We start from the raw sequence: 13,926 nt of genomic DNA on the forward strand, positions 1-13,926 counted from the left end.
AAAAAAAAAAAGAAAAGATGCTCAACATTGCTAGTCATCAGGAAATGCATATCAAAGCCACAATGAGATACCCGCTTCAGACACATGTGGATGGCTACAATAGAACAACAATAACAAATTTTGGAGTGGATGTGGAGAAAGTGGAACCCTGGTATATTTTACATTGCTGATGGGAATGTAAAATCATGTAGCCACTTTGGAAAATATTGTGGCAGTCCCTCAGAAAATCAAACACAGAGTTACCTTATGACTCAGCAATTCTATGCCTAGGCATATATTCAGGAGAAATGAAAATATATCCACACAAAAAACTTATATGCAGATATTCATAGTAGCACTATTCATGTTAATCATAAAGTGGAAACAACTCAGGTGTGCATCAACTCAAAAGAGAAATAAAATAGGGTATATTCACAGATAATGGATTATTATTCATCCATAACAAGAAATGAAGTACTGAAACATGTCACAACATGGATAAACCTTAAAAATATTATGCTAGGTAAAAGAAGCCAGTCACAAAAGATTTGTGATTTTATGTATATGAAGTATCCAGAATAAGCAAATCTGTAGAGACAAAAAGTAGATGAGTGGTTGCCAGGGGCTGGGAAGAATTGGGAATTGGCAGTCAATTAGTATGGGGTTTCTTTTTGAGGTTGCAGAAAGTTCTAATATCGTATTATAGTTATGATTGCACAAGTCTGTAATTACAATAAACACAATTGAATTGTATACTTTAAATAAATGAATTTTATGGGATGTGGATTATGTATCAATAAAGATCTTTAAAAATGTGATAGAGATAAGATAGATTCCTTCAGGTCCCCATGAGTCAAGTTCCAATTTCTAGAACTCTCTGTGTATACATGACAGAACCATAAACACTAGACTGTAATTCCATGGGTTCTGATATGTCTTTATTCTTACAGTAAGTTGGCATGTGGACAGAAGAATGGCAAAGAATATAAAGGGTCTGGATGTCAAATTGGTAGAATAAGCAGTAGTAAGACTACTTCTACTACTAGAATTAGCCTTTGTGTGTGTTTGGAAGGTGGAGAAAGACTCTTGGATCAAGCTTACTAGATTCCTTTTGAAAATATCTGACCACCTTTTCAGGTAGTCAAAATGGTTGACTACCTTTTCAAAAGAAATTTTGTAAGCTTGATGCAAGAGTCTTTTTCCACTGTCCAAACACACACAAAGGCTAAGGCCCCTAATCATTCACATCCATGATCTACTAGTGCATGTTTCTCATTAGGCTTTAATACTGAGCCAGGGCTGAGAAGAAACAATGTCAAATGGCCTTAGATATCATAAGGACTGCCAATAACTGTTTTAGAGAGGAAACAAGCAAAGGTTAAGAAGAGATGGCCAGCTGAGAGTAAAAGGTTTACTTAAGACTCATGGACACAGAACTAATTAATTAAGGGATGATTTAAATTTATTGAATGAGCACAGGTAAGAACAAACCTAAGGCATGGGCTATGGCATCAATTATAAGGACATGCAAAAAAAATGATACTTTGCACTCACAATCTTTCACATTACAATAAAAAATATTCAAATCATTGAAAAGGAACAATTCCAACTTTTCTACAACAGGAAGAAGCAAAGAGACTTCAGAAATAAAGAAAGTATGAGTTGACAACAACCACCTTATGAAAATGTGATGCTAAGCAGATGGATGAATAGTCATTCCACCAACGCTGGCAGTATGTGGTGGTACATAAAAGAAAAGCAGGTGAAATGGTACCCTGTGTTGCTGACGAGGGAGCTGTCTTCCCTTCAGGCTCTTTAACTGTAGACAGGGATATGCCACTGTTACAGAGAAGGAATGTATGCCACCTTATCTCAATACAGAGAAAAGGAGGCAGAGTCAAGAATATCTCCCAACTGTTTAGTGGGAAGAAAAGTAAAGGTTCACAACCAGGGAGAAGAGCTGTATTCACCCAGCGGGACACAGCAGGTGAGCACACAGCTGGGGAATCAATGTGCCACAGCTGACCAGCTTTTCAAAAGGAGTCTAGTAAGCTTTACCCAAGAATCTTTCTCCACTGTCCAAACACATGCAAAGGCTAATGCCGCTAATCATCACATCCACGATCTACTAGTGCATGTTCCTCATTCAGCCTTAATCTGAACCATTCTCACCATCCGGAGTTTAGGATCCTTATTTGTTTTTTGTTTGTTTGTTTGTTTTTCTGAGATGGAGTCTCGCTCTGTCGCCCAGGCTGGAGTGCAGTGGTGCGATCTCGGCTCACTGCAAGCTCCACATCCTGGGTTCACGCCATTCTCCTGCCTCAGCCTCCCTAGTAGCTGGGACTACAGGCGCCCACCACCATGCCTGGCTAATTTTTTTTTTTTTGTATTTTTAGTAAAGACGGGGTTTCATCGTGTTAGCCAGGATGGTCTCGATCTCTTGACCTCGTGATCCGCCCACCTCGGCCTCCGAAAGTGCTGGGATTACAGGCATGAGCCACCGTGCCCAGCCGGGATCTTTATTTGTTTAATGCTCTGGACAAAGTAAAAAAATTTCCAACCACAATATGAGCACCATTCAACACTGGCCCCAGCATTAGGGCAGTTTTCTGCAATATGTTTATTCCAGAGGAACTTCCATATCTCCATCATTTAGACAGTGGTGGTCACATTTCACATACAAATTTACACAAATGCTTCTTTTCCAAAGTAAATGGGCATCAACTCCTTGTTGATGGGAGTGCTAGGGGTAGAGGTGGGGAATGAGGTGGCCAGAAGCATAGAAATAAAAATCACCTTCAAGCAAGCTTCCTCAGCAGCCAGATGGCAGACTCAGTAACAACACTGAGTGCTGATTTGTAATGCGATAGCTTGTCTTTGCTTAGTTCAGGTTTCTATTATTGTAGCAATGCTCTTTACCACTATTTTTTTAAGCATCTATGCTTGCTGTTAAAGAGTGAGTGAGCTGCTTTTTACTGAGTGCTTGTCATATGAGAAGCATCCTGCTGAGTACTTCACATACATCATCCCAATCAGTCCTCACCACCAGTCTGCATTATAGTATTATAATACCAATTTCACAGACAAGGAAACACAATTTGCCCCAGTCTCCCTGCTAAATGTCCTGTCACCAGTGAACCCACACCAGTCTGATTCCAGACTTTTTGTTCTTTCCATTAAACCACCAGCCTCTATGCATTTTTAAAAGAAAAATGGTACCTGCACACACATTAGGAAACGAGACAGAATGCCCTCATTGCAGTTCTGTTCTGTGTAAACTTGGACATTGTCATCCCCGTATGCATCAACAAAACATTTGTTATCCAAGCTTGTTTCTCCTCTGGCATCCCACCCACTCTACTCTGCTAAGTGAGCTTCTGTGCTCACTGCTCCCTACACCTCCTGCTCATGAAGTGACCCAGCAACTCCTTCCATATCTGGGGCACAGGTTTTCAGTGCTCACTTTATTAGACTTTGCAGTACTATGTGTCCCCTCCCACATGGAAGCACCATCCTGAGCGCTTGCCACCAGCTCTGGTTTCCTCTTGCTTCACCAGCCCAGCCTCTTCTGTCTCCTCAGTGGGCTCCTCTTCTACCTGCTTTCCAATGCAAGAGGACCTTGGAGTTCAATGCCTGCATTTCTTCTTTCCTTTGTCTCTATTGTTTCCCTAAAGTGACCTCCTCCACAGCCCTGGCTGTAGACTCGGCTGTGACAGGACACTGCTGCCTTGCACTCTCACCCATTAGTGCCTTTGGAGCTTGGCACCATAAACAAATATAACCTGCTGACATCTGCAAACAAAATGAATGTACATACAAAGATACATACTGACCAGACATAGGCTGAGAGACCCCAAACATTTACATCCAATCTAAAACCCTCTGGGTGTAAGGTATGTATGTCCAGCTTTCTCACAGGACATCTCTTCTTGGATGTCTCATAGGAATCTCAAACTTAGTAGGCCTAGACTGCATTCTCAAGCTTTCTTCCAGACCTGCTCTCACTATAGTTTTTCTCATCTCAGCAAATGGGAACATCCTTCAACTAAATAACTCAAGCTGAGGCTCACTCTCTGAACATTCCCTTCTACTTTGCTCCTCCCCCAACCAATCCATTATGAAGCCATCACACACATCTAGAACACGGATCTTTTCTCTAGCTCTGGCAAAGCCACAGGAGACTCAGGAACCCACCAGTCCTCTCTGACCTGGACTATGGCAGTAGCTGCTTCCTGGGTCTCTCTGCTTTCACTAGGCCCTGCCCCATGTGCCCATCTTACTAAACCCCTGATAGCTAAAGCTGGCTTTCAAGTGGGGCAACCTCATTCTTGGTCAGTGGGCAGCCACAGCAAATACTGCAGCTCCTGCACATGGTCCACTAGGCTGTGGCCGGTTGGGTGCCTGGGATCTCTTGCTGGCCCCTGCAGCATGGTCATGCTGGCTTCTCCCTCCTGTCCAAGAGCTTTTCAAAGGTATTCTCGCTTCTGTGAGCAATTCTCTTTCATCTTCTCTTTACCTAATACCTAAACTTAAATAGTACTGCCTTAGAACACCATCTTTGAACCCTCTAAACTAAATTATGTCCATCCTCCATTGTGCCCTATTTTTTCTCACCAGGGTACGTATTGCAACTTGTAATCATAAATGCATTTGTTGTAAATTATTTTGTGTGGGATCTCCCACTAGAACTATGCTCCAGGAGCACAGAGAAAATATCTGGTTTTGTTAACCACTGCAGGCCCAGGACCTGGTTCAGGGCATGGTGGATTTTTTTTTCCCTTAGTGAAAAGAAGGAATAAACATACAACATGAGAATAAAGCAAAGGCCAAAAGACCAAAAAGAGGAGTAAAACATCAAGGTATGGAAAAAGGAAAATGTGCTTTTTTTCTGAGTTCAGCTCAGTGAATTTCTCCGGCTTTTTGTCTGAAGACACGACTATTTAGCAAGTTCTGTCCTCTTGCAAAGGACTAACTCTCCACTTTAAAATATTTCTGCAATGAAGGGCAAGAAAGAATTTGCATCTCTAAAGGATAGAGATTACATTAGTTGGCCGGGTATGGTGGCTCACGCCTGTAGTCCTAGTACTTTGGAAAGCCAAGGCAGGAGGATTGCTTGAGGTTACAAGTTTGAGATCAGCCTGGATAACAGAGTGAGACCCTGTCTCCACCACCACCACCACCACCACCACCACCAACAACAACAACAACAACAAAAGTTTAGCTGGGTGTGGTGGCACGTGCCTGTGGTTCCAACTACTTGGAGGCTGAGGTGGAAGCACTGTTCGAGCCCAGGAGGTTGAGGCTGCAGTAAGCCACGATTGCTCCACTGCACTCCAGCCTAGGCAACAGAGCAAGACCATGTTTCAAAAAAAAGAAAAAAATAAATTACTGGTCCCTAGGTTAAATATCTCAAGGAGAAAGGAAGAGAATGTTTTAGAAAGGGAGAAAGAAAGGTGACGTCTGCTGGCAATCACCATGGGCTTGGAGTGAGGTAATATGGTCTGGACCTGCACCACCAGGACACAGAGAATCACTAAGGAATCATCACTTTCTCTCTGCCTCAGTTTTCATTATAAGTTACCTTGAAGGCCTGTGCTCCCTTACTGTTAAAAAAAAAAAAAAAGCCTATGGCTTCATTAGTCATGCTTTTATCTAATGTTCATTCAACACGTAGTCTATCTATAAAAAAGGTGTGTTTGGGCTCTGAACAGACTGCCTACCCTGTGGTTAGAGAGCGCCTTCTGCATCAGTTTTTTGTTACCTTTGATTTTGGTGATTTACAAAACTTAAGTTTGCGTTGGTTACTCTGACCTATAACACCTTGAGAAACCTCACAGAAATGTTTTCATTAATAGCTCAAGTTAAAGGAAGTCATCCAGAAGAACAATGGACAGGGGACTCTAACATATTATATTTCTGAAATGTAAAGTCTATTTCTGATAATGTTTCACAGTGCAGAGGACATGAATCTTTTGAGAGAATCTATCTGACCCTGAACAGGACTAGCTGCTTCAAAAATTTTTCTTTTAATTTCGAGGTTGGAACTAGTTGAGCTGTCAGCTTTCAGAAGATAAGCTGTTACTGGTATCAGAAAAGTGACACTGACCGAGGACTGGGAACAGACTGAGATTGACACCTACGATCAAGGTGTGAAGTAAACTTAAGACAGAAATTTACCGCAGGGTTTCATCAGCAACCACCTGACCTGGGCTGGGTGGGGAAGGGGCAACTATTGTGGCAAACAAATTTGCCATAAGACACCGTTGTTTCTTTTCACCCAGGCTTAATTTCTTCTGACATGGTAATTTCTGGACTTCACAGAAAACACACAGTAATCAAGGTTGTCTTTAAGTTCACTGATAGTTTGAAAGATCTCTGGGGTAGAGCAGATAATGACAAGAGCTCAAGAAAAGCCATTCTGAAAGACAAGGAGACCAGACTTAGAGCTAGCTGCCTTTAGTTGGAAGGGGTCACTGTTTATGCAATTTTCCTTCTTCTGTGTGTGCTGCACTGATGAGTCTGTAGTAGCTGAGCCCAAATTTGTCCATCCTATGGGACCTACAGAGCGTTCCATATGTCATCTATGATCAGGAAGCTGAAAGCAGGAATCATAGGTAGAAAATCTTCCAGGCTACACATCTGCATCTTCTATTCGTGCTACATGTACATGTATAAAAAACTGCCTTAGAATGCATACTGCTAAATGTGTCTCGAAGGCAGATATATTCTCTAAGTTTTTCTTTCTAAATACATTAGCAAAGAATTAGTAGTGAATAAAGTACAGTTTTACTTCTATATTAATTTGATATGTAAACTAGAGAGCCTGATCATTATCACAGCAAAATAATCTAGAAAATATTAATGATCAAATCTTCTTGTACCCAAAGACATCTCAGCAGCCCTGTCCTCAAACTCAAGGCTAGCGCTATGGCCGTCAGTTCAAAAGTTCATTTTTGTACACAGTCCAACCAAGTCTCCCCAGGGCAAGGCACTTGCACTTCTGCTGCCCTGGACAACTTGACCCTGGGTCAGCCTTAATCTAAACACAGCTTGGTTCTAACTCAATTTTCTCCCTTTTCTTTTCTTTTTGAGACAGAGTCTCACTCTGTCTCCAGGTTGGAGTGTAGTGGTACGAACTCGGCTCACTGCAACCTCCGCCTCCCGGTTTAAGCGATTCTTCTGCCTTAGTCACCAGAGTAGCTGGGACTGCAGGCACGCACCACCATGCCCGACTAATTTTTGTATTTTTAGTAGAGATGGGGTTTCACCATGTTGGCCAGGATGGTCTCGATCTCCCGACTTCGAGATCCGCCCGCCTTGGCCTCGCAAAGTGCTGGGATTACAGGCATGAGCCATCACGCCCGGCCTCTCCCTTTTCTTCTAAACTCTAATACTCTACAACCATGCCATCTAGGATTCTATAACCCATTCGTTTTTCTTTGTGTCTACCTGTGTCAGCAGTGAGATCCTCCTTGAGGCTCTGTTTCCTCATCTGCAAAGTGGGAATAATATTGTCTAGCCTCAATATTGTGCAATCTCAGATGTGCTACAGAAAATGCATCACACAGAATGCATATTCATTAACCCTGAATAACTGGATGTTGTTTTCTTGTTTTTGAAGTTCATGCCTGGCCTTCTTTCAATCTACCACAAGCATATTCTCATTAGATATGTCACCACGTGTATTCCAAAGTACAACTGCAAAGCATTCACAATGCAACTCACATTGGTAGCATTTCACCAGATTTTAGCTTCTAGTTTTTCACTCTTTGCTAAACAAGTAAAACAAGTACCACTGAAGGACCTAGAGGGAACGCCTTCATAACGTGCATTGGTTGTGATTAGTCACAGGCCCAACCGCACTGTCAGTTTCGTCGTTCCTTCTGGTCAGGGTGATTCAGTTCCCCACTGTCTCTGTTTCCTCGTCCCCTTGGAGTGTGTGGTCTGTGTGCTGAGATGAGGAAGCTCTACCAAGTTCCTCATTGCCAAGGTAACTAGTATTCCCTTCTTCAAAACCTAACACTGGATATGTGTCATTAAAAAGGCCAAGCAAAACAAAAACACAAAACAAAAACCTATGTCTGATGTGTAACTGTCTTGGAAAATTCTATATAAATTTACCACAGATTTAGGGCAAAGAGTACAAGACTGGTCTACATCTACAAGCCATGATAAAGACCTTAAAACTGATTTAATGGATTTTACAAACATACATATTCCAAAAAGGAATCTTCTTTTTCTGTAATTCCAAAAGAAACATTCTCCAACTCTAGACCTCAAGATGACTTTCTGAAATTCATAGTATTTTCAAATAAAGTGCCTCCACTTGAAGATGATTCATAATTCACACAGGAGTGTGTAGGTATCCTGTTTCTCTCTCTGGCATCAGAAGGTAGCATAACGATAGGATGATTGCATTGTCTTTATATTAGAGATGGGGTCTTGCCATCTTGCTTTGCCCAGGCTGGTCCCAAACTCCTGGGCTCAAGTGACCTGCCTGCCTAGGGCTCCTCCCAAAGTGCTGGGATTATAGGTGTGAGCAACCATGCCCGGCCAGGATGATTGTTAATTACTATTTCTTCAGTACATGTTTTCTTATTAATAGTTAAACAAAACAAAACTGATGAAGTAGCATCTATACTTTTAATTTCTATTCTGTCAGAAATCCATCTTACTTCTTTGAGGGCAATTATCGTTGCCAGAGATAACTTCAAAAGGCTATGCCAGACTGGGAGTGGTGGCTCACGCCAGTAATACCAGCACTTTGGGAGGCCGAGGCGGGTGGATCACTTGAGGCCAGGAGTTCGAGACCATCCTGGCCAACATAGCAAAACCTTGTCTCTACTAAAAATACAAAAATTAGCCAGGCATGGTGGTGCATGCCTGTAATCCCAGCTACTTGGGCACAAGAATCTCTTGAACTCCAGAGGCGGAGGTTGCAAAAAGAAAAAGAGCTATGCTGAAGCTCTGATGTAAACAAACAAACCTCTCTGTCAATCATGAGTCTACAGCTATCTGTAAGAACCAACACCAGGAAGGGCCTAAATCTGAACAGAGACAACATCACTTCTACTACATTTGTCTGCACTTAACTGCATTGGATGGTGCAGACAGACAACATTTACATCATTGCAGAAAGTTGTATTAGGCAGTACTGATGCAGATGGTTTGATACAGTACTCTCTGAAAGCCACAGGTTTACCAATTGCCATTATTTACTCAGGTTTTCAAGACATATAAAACTGGATGTTCCAAATGGTCTTTTGAGGTATGACAACCACATGTCTTGGCTGTTCCAGAACAATACCCATATTTCTTGCATTTATATTACTTTCAAGAACATGAACAATTAAACGTAAAAGAAAATGCAGCAAATTTAATTTTTAATAGGACTTTAAAATTAAATAGATAGATAAAATCCTTTATCATACCCAAATTTTGATGCAAGGAAAAACAGAAACAGCTCATGTATATGGTGAATGCTGCTAAGAAAGTGCTCTGGGAAGAGGCTCCACTTTCTAGTGCACTCTGTCTAAGTGACTCTTTACCCCTGCCCCACACCAGCATCTTGGCACTCACCGAGTTCCAGCTGGGTCTGTGTGTCCTGAGCTGGCCCCCTGCTGACCCCTGGTGCTGTCTCTGCTGGGAAGAGAATACACTCTTTGCACCACCACTCGGACTCCAGCTCCTGGCCACAAGGCAGCTCCCTGGCTTTCCACCACATCCAGGAGAGAATCCCTCAGGGGAGTGTCGGTTGGGATGCGCTGTTTTGCTTCTTTGTGCCCGTGGGTCCAGGCTGTCCCTGTAGTGGCTACACCACTACACACAACCTGGCCAAGACACATAAAGGAAACAGTTTCAAGACTCACAAAGTTTCAGTTCGGCTAACAACAAGCAACATGCTGCACACCAAATAATGACATCCTTAAGCAGCCACCCAGTGGATCTGCACTACACTGAAGTGATGATGAAGATGAAAACAAAGGAACTTGTGGCGTGGGGCTCTGGGCCTGCTAGGTGGCTAAGACTGCAAGCTGAAGGCGAGTGAAAGAACAAGGACCACAGCAGGATGTTTGCTATACCAGGCAGGTCTTTGAAACCACACAGAAAGTTCTACTAATAAAATAATTCATAATAATTCAATAAATTTTTCTCTTTTGAGGTAAGAATTCCAACAGAACTAAAAATGAAGACAAAAGAATGACTAGGGATAATACAAATGCTTCATTTTATTAAGTTCTTGTATGTGCAATCTCCTAGGCTGAGCATTTTACATGCTCACATATTCTCCTAACAACCCCTTACGTAGTATCAGCTGTCATAATAAAACAATACTTCTAGAGTGCTTCCTATATTCCAGGCTTTTAAATTTACATATTAAACATGCTTATCCTCACAGAACCACCCAAGAAGATAGATAATATCACACCTCCATTTTACAGATAAGAAAACTGAGACACGAGACCACAGATCTTGCCCAAGATGACCCAGTAGGAAGTGGCTGAGGCAGGATTTGAACCAGGTCATCTGGTTCCAAAGTTCACATGTTTAACCATTATGCTACAAGTAGTTTCATTATCACTGTCACAGGACAAAAATGAATCTCATGGGAGTAATATTACATAGCTGTTTAAAACTATATGTTAAAACAGTAATGTGCTCTGGGCCATATTTTTAATCTGTTATAATTAAATTGATTCGAGAGTCTTCCTTTTTGCATAATCCTCTCCAGATACTTCTTTCGATAGTCAAAGGGAGATTTTGCTTGACTGGCTGGTACAAAAGAGGCTGAAAGTTTGTCTACTTTTCTTTCGTATTCTTCCTCCCTTGATCTGTCAGTCTCAGGAAGCATTCTGTTCAGCGACAACTTACATAACCCAGAGACCTTGAGGCCAGTGCACTGGGAGCCACACGAACATTCAGTGCTTAGGGTGGTCCCAGGGGCCATTCATGCCCACAGCAAGCGAATTTTAGTGGTTCCCTAAATTCATCTTGGCACATGATCATGGCTTAGGATCAGTAAAATTCCAAAAAACAACTCCAGCATATAAACTCAAGCTTATGCAGTTCTTTTTATCCCAAGGGATAATAGATATTGTGGAAAAGCAAAATATGATTTTTTAAATAAAGGAGGGCTTTAAAAATTCTTAGACATTACAAGAATAGAGAAAATGAACGTTGTCAAATACCAGCATGCACTGTATAATGATGCTTCTGTCAACAATGGACAGCATGTTTGACCGTGGTCTCAGGAAACTATGATGGAGATGAAAAATTCCGGTTGCCTAGTGATGTATTCACATGTTTGTGGTGATGCTGGTGTAAACAAAAGTAGTGTGTTGCCCATGGACACAGGAAGGGGAACATCACACACCGGGGCCTGTTGTGGAGTGGGGGAAGGGGGGAGGGATAGCATTAGGAGATATACCTAATGTTAAATGACGAGTTAATGGGTGCAGCACACCAACATGGAACATGTATACATATGTAACAAGCCTGCACGTTGTGCACATGTACCCTAAAACTTAAAGTATAAAAAAAAAACTAGTGTGTTGCCAGTTGCATAAAAGTCTAGCACATCCTGTTATGTATAGTATCTAATATTTGATAATAATAAACAACGTTACTGGCTTATGTATTTACTGTACTATACTTTTTATTGTTATTTTACGGTATTCTACTTCTTAAAAAACCAGTTATCTGTAAAACATCCTTAGACAGGTCCTTCAGAAGGTATCTAGAAGAAGGCATTGTTATCCAAGGAGATGACGGCTTCATGCATGTTACTATCCCTCAACACATTCCAGTGGGACAAGATGTGGAGGTGGAAGATGGTGATATTGATGGTCCTGACCCTGTGAAGATCTAGGTTATTGTGTATTTAGTTTACAACAAAAAAGTTTTAAAAGTAAAAAAAATAAAAATAAAAATAAAAATAGAAAAAAGGATATAAAGAAAAAATATTTTTGTATAGCTGTACAATGTATTTGTGTTGTAAGCTAAGTGTTGCTATAAAAGAGTAAAAAAGTTAATGAAAAATTTGAAGTTTATAAAGTTAGAAAGTTACAGTAAATTAAGGTTAACTTATTACTAAAGAAAAAAATTTAATTTAGTGTAGTGCAAGTGTTCAGTGTTTATAAAGTCTACAGTAGTGTCCGAGGCCTTCACATTCACTCCCCACTCACTCACTGACTCACCCAGAGCAACTTCCAGTTCTACAGGCACCATTTATGGTAAATGCCCTATACAGGTGCACCATTTTTTATCTTTTGGACTGTATTTTTACTATCCTTTTTCTATGTTTAGACACGTCTACATACACAAGTACTTAGCACCGTGCAGGTTTGTAGCCTAGGAGCAATCAGCCATACCACATACCCTAGGTGTGTAGTAGGCTGGACCATCTAGGTTTGTGTAAGTGCACTGTATGATGGTCACACAATGACAAAATCACCTAATGACAAATTTCTCAGACCATATCCCTGTTAAGTGATGCATGACTCTATTTTAATAAATTAGAATAAAGATTAAAGATATATAATTAGAAAGATGAAATACTGTAAAAAGAGCACCACTAAACGCTGAACTGAACTATAATATATTCAGGCATAACAGCAAATTCATGCAGCATACATACTTGTGGTGGGGTTTTTGGAGGGAGACAAAAGGCAAACATCTTCACTTACACTGAAGCCCTTCCAAATCCAGTCACTAACATTATTACAAACATAAAACCTTTAAGCCAATAGGAGGTTACCTGGATTTCAGGTGAATTATTTGTTAGACCCTTAATTACAAACATCTGGGCCAAAGAGATGCTTCTTCTTGGAAGGAGTATGTCCGGACAGTACACTTCACAAGTTTTTTCTGACTCTTCTTTGGCAACAACTTTCTCACAAAAGTAAGTATTCAGAATAACAGGGCAACTTCCATTTGGAATAATCAGTTTTTGCCTGGAAAAGAGAAAGAACATGCAACAGTTTCTTTGCAATATTGGGGTCCCCTCATATTCTTGCTAAATCAGCAATGCAAAGAGCAATGACTTGCCTGCTATGGACAGCTAGAGCCAAGCCCACCCACAGAGGCACAGCTGTCCTTCACGCTCCAGCATGGCCACCAGTAGTCTGACTTCACCGTTCTAGTGAAAGCCCTGTGTCAGGAAGGGATGGAAGAAGGCTAAGTCCCTGGGCTTGGGCTCCCTTGTGCCTTCCCAGTATGGCCTCAAGACCCCTCGGGGGAAATACAGAGGATAAACAAAAACTGTCAACAGCCTCAAAAAAGTGCCCAAACAATGAAATAAAATGTACAAATAAAACCTTCAGACATTTTGACAGCTCTAATCTTTCAAAGAACATACCATGAAATGCCAAAGGAGCATCTACCTTTGCTATCAAACTGACTATAGTTGCTGAATACCTCATATTTAAGTATTAATAGAAAAGGAGTCAGGAAATAGAGCAGACAAAATTCTCCTGGTTCTTCTCAGTCCTTGGACAAGAGAAAACACTTTAATGCCTATTCCTTAAAACATGGCGCTGCTTAATATTAAGAAAAATTTGGGACTTCTGATTCTGGGAGGATGGAGTATCACACTTTCCCCTGTTCCTCTCATTAAGTACAACTAAAATGCCTGACATTATATGTAAAGTAAACATAAGAAGATACCGAGAGGTGGAGAGAAGAGGCAGACAGGCTAAAACCTAGAGACCTCAGGACTTCAGGAATGAGGCAGTGGCAAGTTCCTGGGTTTTCTTTTTCTTTTCCTTCTTCTTTTTTTGAGACATGGTCTCGGCTCTGTCGCCCAGGCTGGAGTGCAGTGGCATGGTCTCAGCTCACTGAAACCTCTGCCTCCTGGATTCAAACAATTCTCGTGCCTCAGCCTCCTGAGTACCTGGAATAACAGGCATGAACCACCATGCCCAGTTAATTTTTTTAGTTTTTTAGTAG

The 13,926-nt window shown here is 41.3% G+C and overlaps 1 protein-coding gene across 9 annotated transcripts in view; it reads right to left on the minus strand.

Annotated features, from left to right (window-relative positions):
* The window catches only part of SPIDR (scaffold protein involved in DNA repair), a 527,842-nt gene that overhangs the window by 140,282 nt on the left and 373,634 nt on the right, over positions 1 to 13,926 (minus strand). For 8 of the 9 annotated variants that reach the window (XM_032759828.2, XM_032759824.2, XM_032759835.2 and 5 more), the window contains 2 exons: positions 12,737 to 12,932; positions 9,559 to 9,809 (listed from right to left, as the gene is read on the minus strand). In XM_032759828.2, coding sequence (XP_032615719.1) covers positions 9,559 to 9,809; positions 12,737 to 12,932 — 447 coding nt within the window. Of the gene's footprint in view, positions 1 to 9,558; positions 9,810 to 12,736; positions 12,933 to 13,644; positions 13,831 to 13,926 lie in introns of those variants that run through there. The other variant, XM_032759836.2, reaches the window with a different exon arrangement.

This window comes from Hylobates moloch, unplaced genomic scaffold (genome assembly GCF_009828535.3).
Source record: "Hylobates moloch isolate HMO894 unplaced genomic scaffold, HMol_V3 SCAFFOLD_9, whole genome shotgun sequence".
NCBI lineage: Eukaryota > Metazoa > Chordata > Mammalia > Primates > Hylobatidae > Hylobates > Hylobates moloch.